The 23,282-nt window shown below is 37.3% G+C and overlaps 1 protein-coding gene across 7 annotated transcripts in view; it reads right to left on the bottom strand.

Annotated features, from left to right (window-relative positions):
* LOC137257954 (piezo-type mechanosensitive ion channel component 2-like) overlaps positions 1-23,282 on the bottom strand; it is a 109,597-nt gene that overhangs the window by 80,208 nt on the left and 6,107 nt on the right. For all 7 annotated transcript variants that reach the window (XM_067795470.1, XM_067795473.1, XM_067795474.1 and 4 more), the window contains exons 3-5: positions 5,119-5,250; positions 3,792-3,834; positions 2,385-2,825 (exon numbers count right to left, since the gene is read on the bottom strand). In XM_067795470.1, coding sequence (XP_067651571.1) covers positions 2,385-2,825; positions 3,792-3,834; positions 5,119-5,250 — 616 coding nt within the window. The remainder of the gene's footprint in view (positions 1-2,384; positions 2,826-3,791; positions 3,835-5,118; positions 5,251-23,282) is intronic.

Below are 23,282 nucleotides of genomic sequence, written 5' to 3'. Positions count from 1 at the left end.
CAGTTGACAGAAAGGAACCTATGACAATCTTCCAATCTAAGCATCCACAAATTAGCAAACTTTTATAACTGTCAACAGTTGTGACACCAAACATGGTAATACACTTGGTCCAGTGTAGAAAAGTCATATTTGGAGGTCATGCAATTTGAAACCCGAACTGGTTCGTGAATATACCGTTGCCTGTGGAAAAATGTCACCGGAAATAAGCTGGTCTGCAACTGCAAGAACTGGTAACCAGCTTAGTATAGTTCCAGCAAGACTTATGGCCCCACTGACATCATGTGCACTGACCATCCTGATTCGGAAACACTGCTTCAATCAAGTCAGTTAACATATCTGTCTGATCCCATTCATAGACTCTTGCCACAGGCCAGATTCTAGCCTGATGCTTCACAGGGCTTTACAACTGTTACTTCATGCAATATGTATACATACTGTATTTCTTAAGGTAAAATACTAACACAGTATATTTAGAAAGGAAATACAATAAAAGCTGCAGACTTTAGTGACAGGTAATCAATATCAGCTGTTTCCAAATAATGGCGATAATTTGTTTTATATTGATCATGTAAGCAATAAGCAGACAATACTAACACAGTATATTTTAGAAAGTTATAAGGCCTAAGATTTTGGTGTCAGGTAAAAGGTGACTATGTTTGTCGTAAGAGGTGACTAACAGGATCGGATGGTCTGGTTCACAGACTTGGTTGACAAATGTCACCTGTTCCCAATTGCGCAGATCGATGCTCATGTTGTTGATCACTGGAATGTCTGGTCCAGACTCGATTATTTACAGACTGCCACCATATAGCTGGAATATTGCTGAGTGCAGCGTAAAACTAAACTCACTCACTCACAAATGGAACACTACATGTTTCAGTCTTCCACTGATACATGTAAAACTCTCATCTCAGCCTACTGGGTTTTACCATTATTCCAGCAATATGAGTGCATAACGAATGGACCAAATATACTGCTTTCATGCAGCTTGATAAATAAACATTGTCTGACTCCAACATAGATTCAATATGATTATACAAAATATTGTTTTGGAAAAGATATGGAAGCAGATGAGCCCTGAATGGAACACAAAACATCTATATTAGAGAGAGTGGTTGTCAAGACATTGTTCTCTGACAATATTTAAGACGCAAGTACTGCTGGATCATATCTTCAGTTAAAAGCACATGTACTCTGACAACCAATCAGATTATATGCTGCTATCTAATTAACAACCATCTCACTATTCCTCACCATGTGCTTATTTCATTAGAGTGTTATCATATCTATACCCCATGTGATTATTCATCATATCACATGAGTACCAGTGACCTTGACCTTGGTGTTGCTCGGTGTATGCAAACATATGACTGTTGATAGTGCACGACTCAGCATATTATCAGACTCTCCCACACACTACCTGTCTGATCAATGTAACAGGAGGTGTGAGATAAGAATAAGCATAACGGTTATCATATTCACAATCAACAATGTCTTAACCCCTCACACTTTGATATTTTATCATCATGATTCATATGAAGACAAATAACTTCGTTCAAAACAATTATTTCACCCTGCAAATATATTTATTATTTTCAATAAATATTTCTGAATGTCATCTGATAATAATCCATCCAAAGTAATAATATTATTTTCTATATAGTTCTTTCTAAAATTGTAGTTCTTAATGTCAGCTGGTATTTTTATGTTGGTCTTGGCATTTCAGAAGTGGCAAGAATATTTCTGGAAGTGACTAACCTATGTGCAGTCCATAGTTGTGACCATACAGAGATCTCAGCAACAGATTGCTGTACATCTGTGCTAGATAATGGTAGTTATGATTCAGTAACACTGATATCACATACCCCTGTTTTTCTGTGAATGATTCCATCTATTCCTGCATGGACAGATCACTTAGCTGTAACAGAACTACAATACTGCCAACAAGCCAAATGTTTGTGGGTACAATATTGCTTCCATGTTATGATTGTGATGAGATTCTGTTTTGATCTGTTTTCTCAGATCTTAATCTTTATACAAAAATCCAGTATATAACTTTTATTGTTTAAGAATTATTACATAAATATTTTTATTGTTTAATACAAGTCCACCAATATAAAGTCAAAGTTGGTATTCAAGCTGAATACCAGATATACAAACACAGTCAGTAACCATGCAGGCCACATACTCTCCAAATGAGTCCCCAATCCATGTAAGACTGCATACTAGAACCATCCTGCTCTTGTTGGATGGGGTCATCCCCTGATCCAATCTAGTCACCTCTCATATGTGTTGGTGACATGTTCTACACCAGATACCCTGGAAAGCCCTTCACAACAAGCATGATACTGGGTACAAAAAGGACACTGTTATCTGGTACATACCTGGCAATGAGGTCATCGGGAGGTAATGAGTCCTGAAAGAACTCAAACTGGTAGAGGTGGAGGAGGAGGATGTGAAGACCAGTGTACACAAGGAGGAACACTCGGAACCCTGCAAACTTGCGTCCCAGCTTGCGGTAACACGCCCACACTGTCCCAACAACCAGGAAGGTCAAGAAGTAGACGGCATTCAACACAGACGGCAGGATAATCCCGCTAGCACCAATTAACAAACTGAGCAAGAACTCTCCAAAGAAGGCGATGACAAAGTTCACTCTGCGTCTGCGAGTCCGAACAACTTGAGTTGTGGGAAGCTCCTGCTGCTGAGCCTCCTCTTTCTTGAGGATAACATGACAGATGATGAAGACGAGGAGTGCGACGATGAACACTGCAATGTCTGGAACCACCAGCCGTACCACATCAACAGCAGGTACATTATCCAATCTGGAAACCATGAAACCACAGGTATTATAAAAGCCGTCCGAGAGCATGTGACACAGTATGAATCATCAAAACCATCCTTCCCCATCCTGTACTTTAAAGCCAAAAACCCTGTACATGAAAACATTGCTAAAGTGTGTTATGCACAATGGTTCAACCAATGCTAAGCAACACTCCTTTAATTATCACATAAAGCTTACACTATTGAGGACATCTTTTGAATTTGAAAACTGATAAGAATACTGACATCTTTGTGTCTTGATATTCATTCATTCATTCATTCATTCATTCATTCATTCATTCATTCATTCATAGTTCAATGCAGCATTCAGCAATATTCAAGCCATGTGAAGGTGGTCTGTAAACAACCCGAGATTATGCCACACAATTCAGTGATTGACATGATGAACATCGATCTGCACACTGTATGATGACACGAATGACCCAAGTCAGCCAGCCTGACCACCCTATCTGATTAAGTCACAACTGTTACTGAGGACCAGTTATTGAGATCTGCTCAGGTCTTTGTGTGTGCCATTACATTTATCCAGTGAAAAAGTATTAAGTACGTATGTTCCAAGAAATATAGCCTGCTAGTGGGTACATCATCAGATCCACATGGCAAACTGGTAACTTCACTGCCTGTACTACAAACATGCAGTAGAAGGGAAATCATAACATTATCTGCCAATATAGAATCAAACATTTTATGGCACATCATTGCCAAACACATATCTATCTGATGAAAGCTTTCCATGATGCAAACACGACGCTCTTCATGGAATATTTTCTGAATGACTGCATGTGTATTTACACGAGATCCTCAGTCAAGTGCCACAAAAATCATCACAGAATTAAGGAATCTTCAAAGCTGTGATGCTTGTAGTATCTATTGATTTCATCAGGGCTGAAGCTAATGTTTTACCATTTTGTTGTAGATTATTCATTCACCATGTTAACTCCACAAACCTTTCAACTGCAATGAGTCGGGCAAGCTTCTCATTCATAGAGCCTGGGGAGAGAATAAACAAATAGATTCTCCATAAAATATGGAATTGCCTTGACAAAAAATGTATCTTCATGAGCTAGCTGCAGATCATTTACAAACCTAGCAAGATGCATGTACGCAGATATATTCACAGCTGAACCATAATAATTTAGACTGTCAGCAGTGATACAAATAATAACAAAACTATCAATGAAATAATTCAAAATGAATGTTTAACTACAGAAAATATTTGTAAAATCATAATAGACATGAAAGACAATCACATAATTAACCCGTGGCTTGTAGGAACAAATAATGGATGAATTCCTTTGCTGCTATACAGTGAAAGAGCCAATTACATAAATCAATCATGGTGCACTTCTTGTTCACCTGTCAATGACTCAAATATTACTCACATAAGGAGAGAATCATGACAGCAAGTTCCTGTCTACGTTTTCATAGTGAGTGAGTTAGAGAGCAAGTAGAGTTTTTACCCTGCCTTTAGCAATATTCCAGCAAAATCGTGGAAGGGGACACCAGAAATCGACTACACACTTCATACACATGTGAGGAATCGAACCAGGGCCTTCGGTGTAACGAGCGAACGCTATGACCACTAGACTATCTCACCACCCTCTAACATAAGGGGAGACTAGCCATGGAAGCTGGTTATACTTTCTGTGAATATGATGTGGAAGGGATGAAAAAAATTAATAACAGCAGCAGTACTCTCTTTTATCCTTTTTTTTTGGCTGCTAGCATTAAAAACAAAATTTTCCCTTAATTTATACTACGCAAAACACCACATATTGCCTGCTTTTCAATTTAGTGCAATGGCATTTTCCATTTTTAGATAATAATATAAATGTTTCTAAACTAAACACAATTGGGCTTTGTACCTCAGTGTTTATGAAAGCAGACTTGATATCATCACATTAGGGTCAGAATAATGCAGATGTGACGTAAAGTCCGACTCAAACTCAAAACAAGTTGAAGCACCCCACTGCCAGAACCCTGTGAGGTTCTATACCAACCAACCAGCTTTGACAGTTTAAATATAATCACATAACAAAAATTAGTGCTCTTTTTGGCATAATAGTATCTTTCTAGGAGTTCTTTCTCTCGTTTAATGGACAAGAACATAAAACACTGCGTGACTTGGCATTGTAATGATAGGCTGAGAAATGTAACCAGTGTCTTCAGTAAAATTACACCACAGTCTGTGTGATCAACCTGACACTGAAACTGATTCCATCAACCACATAGAATGAAATGAATATCATTTCTGTCATCTGCAAATAAACTTACAGTTTGGAAACATGGAACCATAGGGTTCTGCATCCGTTGCTATGGCAACCAACACAATATGGAAGATACATTGTGTAAGAACAGCAACAACTCCAAGGGCGATGAGAACTTTCAGGTAATTCCCTGTAGCACCTGAAACACATCAAAGGAAGACCTCCATTAGCCATGTATCAGTATTGGTAAATAGGACATGAGGATCATTTAAAGATAAACTGCAGTTGAATGTAATTCAATATGACATTGCTGTAAAATATCTCTACCAATAAATTAACACAAAAATAAGATTTGGTGATAAAATAAATATCGGAATGGTAAACTGAGGTCTGTCCATTTTTTTTTTTAAATTCCTTCCTAATATCAGGTGTGACATCATTTATAAAACATCAACCATTTTATCAACCGTTCTTTTTGCAGAACTGTGTCCCCTGCCTGCACCAGGATGTGCTGATTTGAGTCACAGCTTTGCCATAAATATGACCCTCTCTTAGCACCATATGTTTGTGGGTTCTACCAAAGTGTTACGGGTCTATGTAACTCACCATGTACTACGTCAATGATCATGCTAAAGAACATCGGGTAAAAAAATCTTCCCTCAATGTAAAGTCTACTTTTACATGATTCACATACAGACTGGGGCTGCAACTAATACACTATGTGGCGGACATGATATGTGTTACGAATATTGGGTAATGAATGTGAATAATTATTATTGACTGAAGCACAATATAGAATGCCCCTGTCAACAGTGTTAAGTTGTCCCACTAATAACCATTTATCTTATGATACTCAAATTTGGTATGAACAGTGGAAGCTGTCAAAATCAGCGTGACTTGTACATTTATCATCAGCTCTTCAATCCGGCACATTGTCTAAACTGGATTGTTTATTCAGTCCCAATGAGTGTCAGTTTAGACAGCTTCCACTGTACTAGCTATAGTCGACAGTACCATGAGCAGTCTTGGCAAACTAATATTACTTGCAATACTGCAAGAACATTCTTGGGTATTTCACCTTGGAAAAGGACATAAGGGTTCGAGTAAGACACATGAATAACGAACTGAATTTATGAAGGGCTACAGTTCGATTCACTGAATACGCAAGTAAATCATAACAGCTTCGTGATACATAGGCATACCTCATGGGCATCAGATTTTCATTACATTTTATAATATTCCTTGACAACGTTATTACAACAAAACACATCATTTCACCATTTAGCTGTCTCATTTGTCTCTTTGAATTCTTCCCTGTTTAAAAATTTAATTAAATTTCACTAATGACACCTGGCTTGTTTTGATGTGAAAGTGGCTTAGCCTGAAACAGTCTAGCTTCAAATGAGCTGACTGCTTCACGTCTCTGTTTACATTTTATTTCATTGATTTGAAGTAATAAGACACACAACTGATGCAAATTGTTCTTTGACGACAGAAGAGCAGAAAAATAGAATCAAATCAATGAAATTACATGGAGACTGAGCAAATGGGCTGTCTGTGCCAGTCAATAGCTCAACCAAAAGCTTCAATCCATGACATTGTATAATGGCATCACGAGCAGACGGCATGTCCAGGACCAGTCATCAGAAATAGTAATGGCCTTCTCCTTCAGCTTTAACAACCATCTCCATGATTATGTTCTATTATTTTTTGGTTTTGTACAGATCTATCCTTCTGCTTAGAATCAAAGAATCAACAAAGTCGCCTTACATTTGCAAAGACTGCTCAGGATTTTACATCCTGTCATGATATCAATTCAAAACACAATGATGTTATCAAAACAGATTAGATAAAACTGGACTGTAAGAATAATTATCTAAGATTTTGGTTGCCATTTCCATATAGGATATTGATGTCCACATTCTAAATAGATCTTGACACCAAATGTGATGAAACATGTTTAAGAGATACAAAATTTGAATTCCATATAAACAAAAAGTCTATACAACACAAAGATCCATTAAGTTGATACAAGCATACAGCTGGGTATATGGTATCTTGGTGATATCAGACAGTACATGTACAGAAACCTGAATCACTCAAACAAATTCTTGGCATAGTCTTTTTACAACAGAGTTTAAAGGTAATCTGGCACACCTCTTGCCAGACTGAATGAATCTGTCCTTGACGAGTGGGTGATTAACTTATTATCTTCAGCTGTTGAAAAGCTCCATCTTACAAATCACTTCAGTTTTACAGATACTGTAAGTGGAATGTTTTGCAACATTATGACAAGAATGAAATGAAAGTGCAGTCAGGTCAAGGTCAAACAACAGTAAAGACAGCAGGAAGTCATCAAGCACAAGGTAAAGTAGTGGTGCAATAATGACTCAAGGGGAGACAGTCCCTCTCTAGCTCATTCCTACTTTACACCTACACTTCTAGTATTTCCAGTGTGTTACAGACAGTTGATGATTTACTTAGGGCTATATAGGAGTCTCAACATTAACATGTGAAATTCATTGCTGGAAAAATAATTTTCAAGAGCAAATGTATTTTCCAATCAACAAACTTGATGTGACTATTCTTTTATCTTGCACTGAAAAATCACTTCAAACAGAAAATATATTAACTTGAGTCTATTCTGCATGTAACATTGTTTGTTTATTAAGTCACACTTCTTGCAAGGTCAAAGTCACTTAAAGGAAAAGAATTTTTTCGCCCAAACATTATAAGTTTCAAGGATTCTTCAGGAACAAGAAAAAGCATCAATGCAGGTCTATATAACCATTATTATCGTCACTGCAATTATTTCATCCAACCAATGAACATCCTCAGCGAACTCCATTTGAGCAGTGCCTCGAAGATAAACTGATGGTGTTGCAAGTAGATCTGTTATGTTAATTAGTGCGATAATGAAGCAACTACTTAAGCTGATTACAAGAGTCAAGGTGGAAGATATCACTCAGTTCATTACCATTACATGATCAGGGAGAGTCAGAAACCTTGAAGGTGAAGGTACATGTTACATGGTAATAATACTGAACTGCAGTAAGTCAGGTAAATATTTAATACAGATCCGTTTATGTAGGTATTGCTGTCTGCACAAACACAGTGAACGCACATCAAAGTGCAACAGATGGTACTCTCTTTGCTCAGGTTGAGTTGAACAATTGAACTGCTTCTGGAGCAAGTGAGTGAGTTAAGTTTTACACTGCACTCAGCAATATTCCAGTTATATGGTGGCGGTCTGTAAATAATCAAGTCTGGACCAGACAATCCAGTGATCACTGCGCATTTGGGAACCGATGACATGTGTCAACCAAGCCTGACCACCTGATCCTTTTAGTTGCCTCTTACGACCAGCAGAATCGCCTTTTGTGGCAAGCATGTGTTGCTGAAGGCCTATTCTACCCTGGAAAATTCACGGGTCAATTGCTTCTGGATGTCAATGTGTTGTTTTCCACTGAATCGTCAGATATAGCTTCAGTCTGTATTATAGTACTACTCTAGGCTCCATTTATTATTTCTTACCTCCTTTTGTACATATATATATTTAATTAAGATAACTTTATTTCTGGGACTGAGTGCAACGTAATGAATATATCTCACTTACAACAATAAAACCTTATAAACAGCAGTCCAATGTCTGATATTCATTTTTGATCTAGCATCTTCAAACGGAACTCTCTTGTGATCAAGTGACACCTGACATATTCAACCTTGGAGTGCTTTCACTTAGAAATCTGGACTCTTACTTCATAATAGCACCTTGTATAATCATGTTAATATTATGGCTGATCAAAATTACTCAAGAGTGTCTCATTCCCATGGCTTTCAGCTTACGCCAACACAAACAAGTGAGGTCACAATACTCCACCTAAGGATTTATTACGGAATATTTATCAAACAAATCTCACCTTCCCACAAAATGTCTATCATCTGAATTAAATGCACACATAGTTTATTTGCCCTGTACAGATGGTTCCAGCTCCTTATACCTTCCAACAGCCATGTAAACTGGCTCCCTCTTCACGTCTGCTCTCTCCATCCAATACACAGGCCTGGCAAACAGCCAATATGGGCTATTAAACAACATACCTTTACTTTTTATTACTGATTCTGCAGCATCAATTAAGCTTTCTAAGTATCTATACATGGTGACTCTTAGCTGAGACAGCAGATTTTTGGTCTCCCTTGGGGTCTATTAACCACTGACATAGAATCTCTATGATGTACTGAAGCAATCTCTATACCATAGCAGATGTCCCACAGTGTTTATAATATTCATGAAGTTGGTTCCCATTACATGTCTAGTGTATTCAAAGGTAAGAGCAAGTATGAAAGGTTTTACAGCGTTTTTAGGAATATTCTAGCAATATCATATCAGAGGACACCAGAAATGGGCTTCACACATTGTACCTATGAGGGGAATCGAACACAGGTCTTCATTGTGATGAGCTTTAACATCTTGGCAATCAAACCGCCCCATTCCGGTAAATACACAGAAATGTGCATCCAGAATGCTGACATGTAGAATGATGCAGGAAAATGAGCATACTAATTCTTATATCAACTTTACCAGTTTCCTTTAAAAGATAATTATTGTAAAAATTAATACATCTTACAGATCTTTGGAAACACTACTTTTTTCGTCATGCTGGAGCCTTTAACAAGGTACGCATCTCAAGACTACGAAATGACAACTGAGGACAAATGAAAAACTCAACATAGATTGACTTCATTTGGCACCATCATTGGGGATAACTGTTATCAGTGTTCCAATTTTGTCCAAATCGAATACAAGTGACTGAAAATTAAAGCTACATTTTAGCATCTTACTTGCAGGACCAGCTGCAAATTCTGAGGACAAATGAAATAATCTTTACACTATTCCTTTGGACTAGTCTGGAGATAAATCTTCACTTCAAAGGCTGGTATTGTTTTTACGCATATGTAATGATACTTGTACATTCAAGAGGCCATCCCTCTTAAATAACTGTTGTTATGCTGATAAATGGCCAATTTTCAAAAATAATCCTCAATAAACAACTGAAGTACTTATCTCAGGAATCTAATATAAGTTATGTTCCTTCTAAAACCTTCTCTTTAATGCTTAACCACAGGAAGCATTACATAAATGCATAGTTACATGATGTCGTGCAATAATGTGTTGTTGTTTTTCGGGAATTCTGCCTGCCATTTTCCCGTCATGTTCCATGTCATACATTCTTGCTGCATTCCCCTGTGCATGTACATGGTGTATATAACATTATGGTTTATGGAAACAGACAGGTGTTTGGACAAGCAGTTGTCTGTCAAACCTCTCCAAATAAATAAACGAAGCCAGGTATGTATACAAGGCAAAATAATCTTTCATCCCCTCTCAGACTGGCAACTAGCGGTGGGCAATATTTCTGGACATAAATATACCACTATTTAAAATACATATCACAATACATTTGGAAAGTACATGTATACAGCATTTGTTAAAATCAGGCACATTTTCATCTATTTTGCAAAGTTTATCTAAGTGACATGTTGAACAAGAAATTCTGATGTTCATTCTTATAATAGGATAAGGAACAATTTTCTTTTGGAACAGTTTCTTATATATCATGAATCTATTGAAACATAAATAAGTGTTACAGCTGAAAGGGGAATGATAGTATGTTCCTGTTTATTCCGGCTTGAAACATCTTACACATGAATGACCACATTCAATATATTTTATTCTGTACCACAATACATGAATCATTTATGCATGAAATTACGAAATGAACATCAGAAAAATAGCTCCATAACCAGAGCACAATGTTACAGACATTCTTTTTACCTAATTGTCACTACTCCTATGATGTATCTATGGACAATGACACCTTGAGATCAACCCACAAACTTAAAGGAAAACAGATTGTGTCAAAAAACCTTGGAATGACAAGTTTTGGGAATGAAACTTTGATGTTATGAGTGAGTGAATGAGTTAAGCTTTATGCCACCTTTAGCAATGTTTTTAGCAATATAGTGAGAGGGAACACCAGAAATGGGCTTCCCATATTGTACCTATATGGGAAATCAAATGTGTGTGATCACTGTGATGAGCGAAGACTTGAACCACTCAGCAACACCACCACCCCCGTTGCATCACAGGAGCAAACTATCCAGTCAGCAGAATTTATAACTTATAATACTCACTGAGAATGACAAAATACTTTTACCAGTGTCTGTGCCCCTTGGGAAACATTATACCATGCATGTCTAGCAGTAGACACTTACATGGAACCTAAAAAGCAGCCAATAATACATCAATTGTCTGATGATTCCCAAAAGATTTCTGAAATGTTGGAAGTCCACTCGAGCATCACTATGCAGGAAAAAATGTAGAACCTTTAAGCACCTATCTAAGCAAAATATGCAACATCTATTACTGACATGTATAAGTTATTGATTTTTTTAAACAACACAAATACAATGCTGAATATTTTGGATTTGCATGGCTATTGAAAACTTAACAAGATTTCATAAATATGCTACAGGAACATCTCACACCATTGTCACAGTAACCACAGCAGGAATGTGGCACTCTCTAATTTTATATTCTTTGTGTAGCTCATTGTTGTATCTTGACCATCAAACCAGGTACAAAGTGTAATGTCAATTGTATTCACAGACAACAGGGGTCCTGTACAGTAATAATTTGACAATATTTTAGTATGGGACATAATGTATTTGTTACCTTGAATATGGAAATATCAATATTTTTTTTGTTTTTGCCCATGAGGAAGAATTCAATTTGGTCTGCATCCATTCCATACATTTGTGAATACAATTCTGAATACAAATAACAATACCAATTAACACCATATGCACTTCTAACTATTCATGTACTTTTTAATCCCTGAAGAGATCTCCACATGTTTCAAAATGAATATTGGTGCATATTTAAAGATGGAGGGTAAGAGTAGATCTGTTAACTTTAATTTCTATTCATAGGATTTCACATTAAAAAACAGAGACTCCCCATAAGTTTTATCCAAACTCTGTTTGATAAGAATGAGCACTAAAAGTTCCCCAACAATGAAACTATCTGAAATTATATCCAAACTGCAAAAATAAACACTCTGAAACTTCAAGAACATGTTTACAATTGTGACAAAACAAAAAGCATACAGGAAGGTAAAATGGAAGCCGTATGTAATTAGATGTGACACTTCAACAAAGGATGTGTGAGTGATATACATCCCATGTTTATTATACTGGCAACTGCAAGGGTCGATATACAACAATGTGCCAGTGCTATGTCACAGTCTAATGGCATTGATTGACCTAGTACTGACTAATTCATACCACATACTATAACACAGCCACATAGTGAATATTGGCTGTTATCAACATGGAATAACAAAATGAGCTACAATGAACATTTTGTCACACAGAACATGATGGCCTACCAATTTATCATGACACATGACCAAAACTAAAAGTAAGATTTAACTTGACCGAGATGCTTCAAATTCAAGTGTGTGTACCCAAGTTTTCATATGCAGGTGCAGTGGGGTAGCTTAGTTTTTAAGGCTTCACTCGTTCCATCAAGACTGGGTTTGATTTCCCTCAATGTGTGAAGACCATTTCTGGTGTCTCTTGTTGTGATTCTGCTAGAATATCGGTAAAGCAGCATAAACCTATACTCACTTGTTTTATATGCAAGCTCATTTTCATCATGTTTTCTGTCAAAACTGTACCTTGTCGTTTACATCTCTTGCCAATATTTCCTAATGTAACTATATGTGTTCAATGTGTGAAGAAGATGTCTGTTATAACCCATCATGATATTGTGTGGTGTAAACTCCACCTCATTCACTCCTTAGGTACAGAAGAGATTGATTGAATGTGGTTTTCCACCACTTTTAGCAGTATAAGATACAGAAGTCAAGAGGTAATTTACTCTTCAAAAAAGGGGAACTGTACTTTCAATGTACGATTGTCAAAACTGGGAGATACATGGGATTGAACCAATGTTGATACAATGATAATGAATGTTTTGAGAATGTATCACCACATGGATTTCATTCAAAGCAAAGGTGTTCGTTCAGTTATCTCCCTTGTTAGGTGACTGGAGTATGACATGAAAATTTCAGGTTTACAATTTTCAATCAGTAGTGTGTGATTTCACCCTGAAAACCCTGACCATGCACAGATGCAAGAAAATTATGAAAAAAAATGGTCTATAGTGATTTATCGACCTGCCTGAAAAACGTCAAGATTCATAATGACACCCCCATGCACGTGTAGGAGGCTCACATGCGTTGTTCACATGCTTCCCATGCATTGTGTTTGCATTTGGTGATAAGGCCAAATTATATTGTATACACAAGATGAATGTCTTTGTAACATTCCTCAATGGATTTCCTTTCTACCAGATTTCAAAGTTCAGGTTCCCCTACTTTTTTTAAAGAACATATATTGCTGGCCATAGGAACCCATTCCATTAGTTCAACATTAAATCTACTTGCCACAGGCAAAGGGAATATGTCTCTATGCAGCTTTTAGCAATATTCCAGCAACATCATGGCAGGAGACACCAGACATGGGCTTCACATATTATACCCACCTGGAGAATCAAACCCAGGGCTTAAGCATGACAAGCAAATGCTCTAACCGCTACCCCACTGCCACTGATGAAGAAGTGGTTACTTATCAGTATTAGTTTTGACAGTGAGATGTTTTATGACATGTAACTGCCATTCGACAATTCAAAATTATTTAAAAATACATCCTTGTTAAAATGGTATTTTAAAGTTGCTTGTAACAGTACATTAACTAGACCATAGACGTCTGGTGTCGGAGAAACACTGAAATGATGCAAATCAGATATTAACAACTTTGTCAAAAGCCACAAATATAGACATATTAACTCCAACACTTTACCATAAAGTGATTGCCTTGTGCTTGTGCGCCAAGCCTCCATCAACAAAGTACTTTAGTACTATCACCATATTCTGTCTGCTATTATACATAAAATACATTTTTTATAGGACTGCTTTGTGGCGTAATGCAAAACTATGAAAGTACCCTTTATGATGATGAAAAAATAGGATGTCCTTAATATTTCACATGTTTATGTGAAAACAACATAAGGCCAGACCAATCTAATTTTTTCTTTTATGGACTATTGTCCTCATAAAACCTAAAGGCAAGAGGGGAAAATTAATAAAAATAAAGTCACCAATCAAAGCAATATTCCTTCTAAATAGTAAAAGTATTTTACTTGCGGCAATTAATGAATTGTATATGGTGTAAAATACAATCTAATTTTTTTCTTGAAAATGCACATTGTTTGGAAATAAAAACATTAGGATTCCATTTTTTTGAACTGGATAAATTAATTCTTCTTCTTTTTCATATACTTGAAGAAATAAGACATGTGCACGTGTAAAACAAGAAATAAAATTGGTCTGGCCTAAAAGCAAAGCAGAACATGTGAAATATGATTCTGACCCAGATACTGACGTTCTGGAATGTTGTCAATGATTACAAAATGCAGTTCAACAAAGGAAATGGTTCCTGTAAGTTGGCATGACAGTGAGATATTGAGTGATGCCAATGTGCTGCTACTCATGCAGATTAACGTGTCACAGTTAACATCCTACAAGTGGCCATCCTTCTAGCTGAAACAAGCAGCAAATGTTTGACAAAGCCTTTTTCAGGAAATCTATTAACTTTTTAAATGGCAATTCACATGGCTGAAAGCAGATTCGTCATAAAGTAATTGCTGAGACCCTCATGCCAAGATATTTTCAGTCACAAAAACAGACCATCTTTTATGAAATTTTTCTGCCAAAAAATTGGACATCCATTGTTCATTAGAATGGTAGAATGCTTTTAAGAACTGTTCTCACTTGGGGAGGTAACAGGCAAAATGGAACTATCAGGACGTTATGAGAAAACTGCCAATCAGGAGGCAAGGAATTCAACTGCTCCCTGTCTAGAACTTCACATTTCCAGGCAGACAATTCTAGAACAAACCAACATAATGATTCCTTTCATGTGAAGTTACATGGCTCTGTCCCATTGTTCAACTAAAAATTGGAACAATTGCATCTGTAGTCTGATCGACTGTTTTGGGTGGCACAATTCTAGGAAGTGTTGAATTTAGTTAAAGTAAAACTTTTACACCGCTTTTACCAATATTACAGAAATAGCATGTGACCAGAAGTGGTCTTTATACATTGTGCACATGTGGGGAATCAATCCCAGGTCTTTGGCCTGACGAGCAAACACTTTCTCCACTAAGCTACCCCACTGCCCTGGCCCAGCTCTGATTGTAGCTACTGATTCTGGATAGGACAGTGCAGGATGTGACCAAGACATTAACCCAGAATACTTTGCTTGTACAGTATGCTACATTAGACATTAATCGGGAAACACATCATCCCAGGTGGTAACTATAGTTACCTTTCCAGCAGCCATTGTAACCACCCAATCACCGTTTTACTAACAACCGCAAGAAGAAAAGACAAAACCATGTCATCTCCTTATTCAGATCCACAAATAAATATTTGACCTTCCATACCAAAGCAATGCTATCACCTTGTTATCTACCTGTGAAGATTTGACTGGGTCATTAGCAACCCATGCTTGTCATACGAGGCAACTAATGGGATCCCTGGCTTGTGTGACAATGTCGTGGTATCCCAGTTGCATAGATTGATGCTCATGATGTTGATCACCAGGCTGTCCGGTCCAGATTTAATTATTTACATTCATTGCCTTATAACTGGAAAATTGCTGAGTGATGTGATAAAAAATAAACAAACCATGTTCATCATGAGGTTTACAACAGTCATGGCATGAAGAGTTCCTTGTTGCAAGGACTCATCTAAGGAGACACATTTCCAAACACAGCTAATTACCCAACAACAGTCATGGCATGAAGAGTTCCTTGTTGCAAGGACTCATCTAAGGAGACACATTTCCAAACACAGCTAATTACCCAACAACAGTCATGGCATGAAGAGTTCCTTGTTGCAAGGACTCATCTAGGGAGACACATTTCCAAACACAGCTAATTACCCAACAACAGTCATGGCATGAAGAGTTCCTTGTTGCAAGGACTCATCTAGGGAGACACATTTCCAAACACAGCTAATTACCCAACAACAGTCATGGCATGAAGAGTTCCTTGTTGGAAGGACTCATCTAGGGAGACACATTTCCAAACACAGCTAATTACCCAACAACAGTCATGGCATGAAGAGTTCCTTGTTGCAAGGACTCATCTAAGGAGACACATTTCCAAACACAGCTAATTACCCAACAACAGTCATGGCATGAAGAGTTCCTTGTTGCAAGGACTCAACTAGGGAGACACATTTCCAAACACAGCTAATTACCCAACAACAGTCATGGCATGAAGAGTTCCTTGATGCAAGGACTCATCTAGGGAGACACATTTCCAAACACAGCTAGTTACCCAACAACAGTCATGGCATGAAGAGTTCCTTGTTGCAAGGACTCATCTAAGGAGACACATTTCCAAACACAGCTAATTACCCAACAACAGTCATGGCATGAAGAGATCCTTGATGCAAGGACTCATCTAGGGAGACACATTTCCAAACACAGCTAATTACCCAACAACAGTCATGGCATGAAGAGTTCCTTGTTGCAAGGACTCATCTAAGGAGACACATTTCCAAACACAGCTAATTACCCAACAACAGTCATGGCATGAAGAGATCCTTGTTGCAAGGACTCATCTAGGGAGACACATTTCCAAACACAGCTAATTACCCAACAACAGACATGGCATGAACATTGATGAAGAGTTCAACTCATCTAGGGAGACACATGTCCAAACACAACTAATTACCCAACAACTGATCATTATCACTTTTTTTTACCCACAGCTATCATTCAGTGGTCAATATGTACTCATAGATTTTCACTTCAGATCAGGTCCATTATAGTTAGTGAAGTGTAGAAGCCTGTAGGCGTATCCTGCAGCAGATGTCCCACGACTATTGTGGAACATGGACGCTGACAGACGCCTCCCTGACTCAGGGGAGTACACCTACCTTGACATTTACTGAACCAGCTGCATCATGGGATTCCATGAGTAACACTTTGCCACTTTGATTCACAGCCAGCTAACAACATTACTACCTACTGAAACATTTTAGCCACCATGAAACACCTTGTAATTCAGTCTTCAACACTTGAATTATTTCTAAAAGTTTTTGTTATTGGTGTCCAAAATGGCTGCCAGCCCACTATCCCATTTCTTGTAACAATACTGTAGGTAGATAGATAGGTAGGTAGGCACGTGTATGTCTGATCATACACACACACAAACCGTTATTTCAAGCCACACCCTTTCATGTAGAAATACTGTTGGGATAGATAAAATATATCTTAAATGCCTGACTTTCTAGTAGAAATTTTCCTCAATTCCCATTGCATATATTTTGACTGTCAGTGAAGATTTATGTTTGTAAATATTACTTGTTTAACTGAGAGTAACTGTTGTAAGAGCAAGGACAATCTGGGCCGCATTTAAGAATACAAAGCTTCAACTATAGGAAAGGCTAGGTATTCTATGAGTTATCAACCAGTCTGGCTTAGTTGAAGTAAAGATTATTTCAGACACTTTCTAATTTCCTTGATAGTGTAAATGCATTAATTAGAGGATAAATAAAGTTAAAACTACCTCACAGTTTTTATCTGCCTTACAGTTCAGTTTGTTCATATACAGTTCAGCTCAAAGGTAGGTAGGTAGGTAGGTAGGTAGGTAGGTAGGTAGGTAGGTAGGTAGGTAGGTAGGTAGGTAGGTAGGTAGGTAGGTAGGTAGGTATTGAATTGCATTGTACAAACCTTGCATCATTTCAAGTCACTCTCTTTCATGTAGAAATGTTCATCATGTCTCCATGATGTGTGTGTGTGAGAGAAAGAGAGAGATATTTTGTATTGTATGTCTGAATGTACATTCACACAAACCTAACATTATTTCAAGTCACACCCTTTCATGTAGGCGTCTCTGCAAGACTTCTGCAGCATCCAAAATAATGGCAGATCTACAATCAATGTCACACAAACCATACTGTAATAAGCAGGCACCGCTGTGAGACACCTCAAATACTAACAGAACAGCTTGGGATCATTAATTCTATCACACCCATAACTTATACAGCACAGAAACTCAACACTGCTGTTGATATAAAGCACATCATTAAAGGCAATGTATCGACTTGCACAGGAAATGCACTTCTAGAAATACTTGCACTTTGCCCATCGGGTGCTACTACAGTGCACAGATTGGATAACAAAAATACACAGCTTTCAGGATAATGCAACATGGCCCAGAATCGTTCTCTAGTTTAAGACATCAATGCAAGTGATAAACATGTTATCAGTTTGTTGAGTGTTGTGATAAGTATCAGCTCCCAACTGCATCAAGAAACTAAGCTTATCAAAGCTGTGCTCCATCGCAACTTCCACATAGTGACCTTCATCCTGCTTTTTGCATGCGTTGTTTTGGTCGTGGGAATTGGTAAATAAATGGACTTGCTGTCAAAATTTAACATTTAGGCTTTCATTGAATGTGTTTGTTTATGCAAATGCACTAGCTTACAGTAATGACTTTGACATATAGAAATTAGTGAACGTCAGTACAATGTTTGTTGTATATAACAGCTGTTATTCTGTAGTGAGTGAGTATTGCTTTACACCACATTTAGCAATATTCCAGCAATATTCCAGCAACATCATCACAGGGGACACCAGAAATGCGCTTCACACTTTGTATCCATGTGGGAAATTGAATCCAGACTTCAGTGTGACAAGTGGATGCTTTAACCATTACCATTTTTCTGATTGGTCACCCCAATACGTTCAAACAGCCATGACAAATTGACGGGCTATATCAAAGAGTTAGTGAGTGAGTGAGCTGAGGTTTACACTGCATTCAGCAATATTCCAGCTACATGGTGGCGGTACTATATCAAAGAATTCTTGCAAAATATTCATTAAAACCTTTCGTTTATGAGACTATATTCATTCTTGAAGTCTGATATCTAGTATATTTACTGTATTAACATATGTACAGTTACCTATGATAATTCCTCAGATAACATTAACAGATATCTATGCCAGTTTCCACATGCCTTACTCAAATATTGACTGTCTGGCAACAGCTTTCGTTTCCTAAAGCTTCATCGATTAAATACTGACGACAAGCAGTAAGTATTTGCAAACAACACAAATACGAGACCTCGGTGGTCTTACCAGTATATGCAGACACTTGGGGTGCTGTATTTTACAACACTACCAATAGCAATAAGAAATAAATTTAAATAAACAAGTTAAATCAAGGACTGAGTACACATACATCTACAGGGATGGAGCAACGACAGTAAAGTGAGCCATGTAAGCAGAGGGAAATATCATATGACTATCCAACATGTCAAATGTTTAACATTTATCACTGATGTTGTCAAAGAGTGCACGAAGGTTGTTATTACAAACCCCTGCCAATAATTATGTTTTCTGACCTCAGACATCAGTCTTGATTGTCCTTGGTTAGGTTTTAACACAGTGATACATCCCACAATGTTGCAACACTGAAATACTGTGAGTGAGTGAGTGAGTGAGTGAGTGAGTGTGCTCATTATTTTAATCACATTACAATGGGACAGAGTCATGAGACAAGAAGCCAAAGTTTTACAAGTAATCAAAATTTAGCAATTTGAGGCACATGGTTATGGTAAACAATAGGTCATCAGATTACAACCATTAAAAACTAGCAGGAGTTCATTTTAAAGAATGCCACTTACCACAAGGCAAGAGACCTAAAGAAAGTAAGTTGTCCTGACTATTTTTCCCTTTGCCCTGATGTTTATGACATAATCATGATGATGTAATTATGAGAGAATATCTCAACATGGCAGCTGATGTTGATGTTTAGTAGACTATTTATTGAGAAGTGATAAACAGCAAGGAAAGATAACTCTGCTTTATGGTCATTGATAAATTTAATAGCTACATAAATGAAATCCAAGTTTATTTGCTGTTTTAAACCACAAGCAGGAATTATCTTGTAACCCACAGACAAGTAAGATACCATTATTTGATTGCCCAAAATGAGAGCTGACTTGTACCGGGCATCAGGCTATGGGATTTTTTAACCCTTGACAGGACCCCTAAAGATGCAAGGAACATATGCTTGACATATAATTGACTAACATGATCGGGTAATTGGGTTTGCTGACTTGTTTGACATGTCATCATGTACCAATTGCTTAGATTGATGATAATGCCATTGATCACTGGATTGTTTGGCCCAGACTTGATTATTTACATACCACTGCCTTATAGCTGGAATATTGTTGAGTGCAGCATTAAATAACAAACAACCCTAAACTGACGAGTCAGCAACTTTGGCCGTGTTTGTACAGTGGATGGTGATTGAGATCATTATTCACAAATATATGCCACAACATCTTCGTGTTGACATAGCAACTAACACATCACAGTACCAAAATATGCCAGTAATGTGTCCTACTCCTGGGAACAAATACCTGGCCTGATGAGATGGCTGACCTTTGACCCCACAGGTAAACACAGGTAGGGCAGTCTGTTAACACCTGGCAGGATTACCTTGATTAAGATTAATATGGACATGGCAATTACAGTAACAAGCACAAGAGATAGTTGAAATGAGAGGGAGGTCAACCAGTTTTAGTGATAATGACATTTACAGAAGGATTTTCAAATACATGAGATTATGTATCAACTCAAGCATTCATAAAAATGAGACCTTGGCATATTTAGTTTTCCTGCATCTGTGGTGGCAGATGTATCAAAAGAATACATATGCATACAGTTTACAGAGGGTTCAAGCCTTGGTTGGTTGCTTGGTTTAAAGCTGCACAGCATCCCAGATATATGGTAGTGACTAGGCCATTCTGAACATCCATTAAGCTTGTTTACTTGGGACTAAGAAACGAATACTCTGAGCATTTTTGTTTGTTTCCTGTTTTGGATAAAAATGAATATGGTAAACACACATGGCTGTTTTTAAACTGATGTTCGGTGCAATATATCTCTAATGTAAAGGTCAAATTAGCTACAGAAATAATAATCTGAAGAATGTCACAGGTTTGTTTTCAAATGTTTTTTTTGTATGTTGTTCAACAAGTTATTCATGCGAGAATAGATTAAAACATTTGGGATACGATGACATCCATCCATCAAAGATGAGAGATCAATCCTGTTAGTCAGCGACAGTGACAAGCATGAGTTGATTAAGACGAGTTCAAGCCCTGATCTTCGCAGTGTTTTCCAAATGAAAAAATGACACTGATTTCAAGTGGTGATAACAACATTTAGCCCACATGGCTGGGTCTAGTTTCATTATCACAGAAATCATAACTCTAAATGTAGAACATAGATGGCACTGAGTATCATAGGTTACCATGCAGGGATTAACTGTTAGCTAGTCTGGGACTAGTGAAACTTGACCTATTTGCCTGTTACTTTACGTGAATCACAAGATCAAAATGAACGTTTTTGGTTTTGCCTAATGATATCTACCTCTGCCTTAGTAAAACAATGTCACTAATGTCCTTTATGAAACTGAAACTTGCAAGATAAACCCAATGATATCTTCCTAGAAAGTCTTTACTGTCATTGGTTGACTAGCCTTCTGGTTAAAACATGTCCTCATCTTCAAAAAGGTACAGGTTCAATTCTGTGCATAGATACTGACACTGATGGAATATAGCTTGTAAACCCAAGTCACTCTCCCTTTACAAGTTTCAGTACAACTGACACTGCATTTTCAAAATGTAAATAAATACATAAAACTAATAATGTCTCCTGCTAGTCTGTCTCACAGTCCCTGCACCTCATTATTCACCCTACTGCCTAGCCCACCTTGGAATGTTAAAGCCCTAAACGAAGCAAGTCTAGATTTCCTCAGGTTTCACATTTTCCATCTGACTGGGGCTCCTACTCTACTAAGCAGTAGTCTACTACAGATCATGAATGACAGAAATATTCCCAAAATTTTCCCAACTACTACTACTGAGTACTACTGCTACCGCATTTTGTCCGGACTATGTTCACTGACCCAATACCTAGAGTGTAATAGTCTATAGCAGCCTCTGATATGAGATAGGCCTGCAGAAACCCCCTCATGGGAACATAATTAAACCTGATATATCATTACCATTCTACCTACTGAATTTCAGGAATTTGATCAAGAGGACCAAGAGTTCATAAATCTGAGTTTCAAGTATCGTTATGTACAATATATACTTTATTAAGCAGCTCAATATTTTTTACACCTTATACAACAAACAGTACTTTGGAAGAAAGTGTTACATGAACCTGAGTTCTAGTATTTAGGTGACAACTGTTTATACTCAACACAATTGCTAGTCCTGTCACCAGCTAATATTAGACTTACATCAAGACCATGAAATGAACATATGCTAAACAGCATAAAAAAGTCAACAAGTTTTTCAAAAGGATGACATAAGCATGAATGCTTTCAGTTTTTAAAACTTGTGTTTCTTTTGCTGTTCAGTTTATTTCAGAGAAAAAATGGTTTATAAATTGCAATTAATAAAACATAATAAATAGGAGCACAGGGAGTTGTTTACTTTTCAAAAAATGACAGAAAAGCTAGACTTGCCAGGTATTCTGGACTTGCATGGGCTGTTCTTATGTCAGGGTGTATATGACAAAGACACTGTCACATTGGCACCTGTGTTCAAGCCAAAGAAGTTGAATTAAGCGTGTGATTCTTGATAAACAAAATATGCAGTATTACCCATTAGTAATTGTTCCGCATAGCAGTTGTTGCCATGGTGACTGTTTTATGGCTTAATTGTGTTGAGAGAACTTACCATGTATAAATAAAACTTACCCTATATTGACAAAACTGGAAGTAAATTAAAACAACTTAAACTGTACTGATAAATTGAACTGTACTCATAAATTACTGTGTTATGTGTCGGTAAAATGAACTGTATTGATGAACTTAAACTATATTGATCTTAACTCACACACTATCAATGAAACATTAACTGCATTGATTAAACTCTTTTAACAAAATCTAAAATAGGAAGCAGCCTTTTAGAAGACAGTTCATGCAGATCCAGAGGGTGAGTGTGCACGGAAGTTCATAGCATCTTCTTCCCCTCACTAAACAGTTATAGACAGTTTTAG

The sequence above is a fragment of the Haliotis asinina genome, chromosome 12, assembly GCF_037392515.1.
Source record: "Haliotis asinina isolate JCU_RB_2024 chromosome 12, JCU_Hal_asi_v2, whole genome shotgun sequence".
NCBI classification, from domain to species: domain Eukaryota; kingdom Metazoa; phylum Mollusca; class Gastropoda; order Lepetellida; family Haliotidae; genus Haliotis; species Haliotis asinina.
The sequence above is the reverse complement of the archived record's forward strand: the minus strand, read 5'-3'. Positions and strand labels throughout refer to the sequence as shown.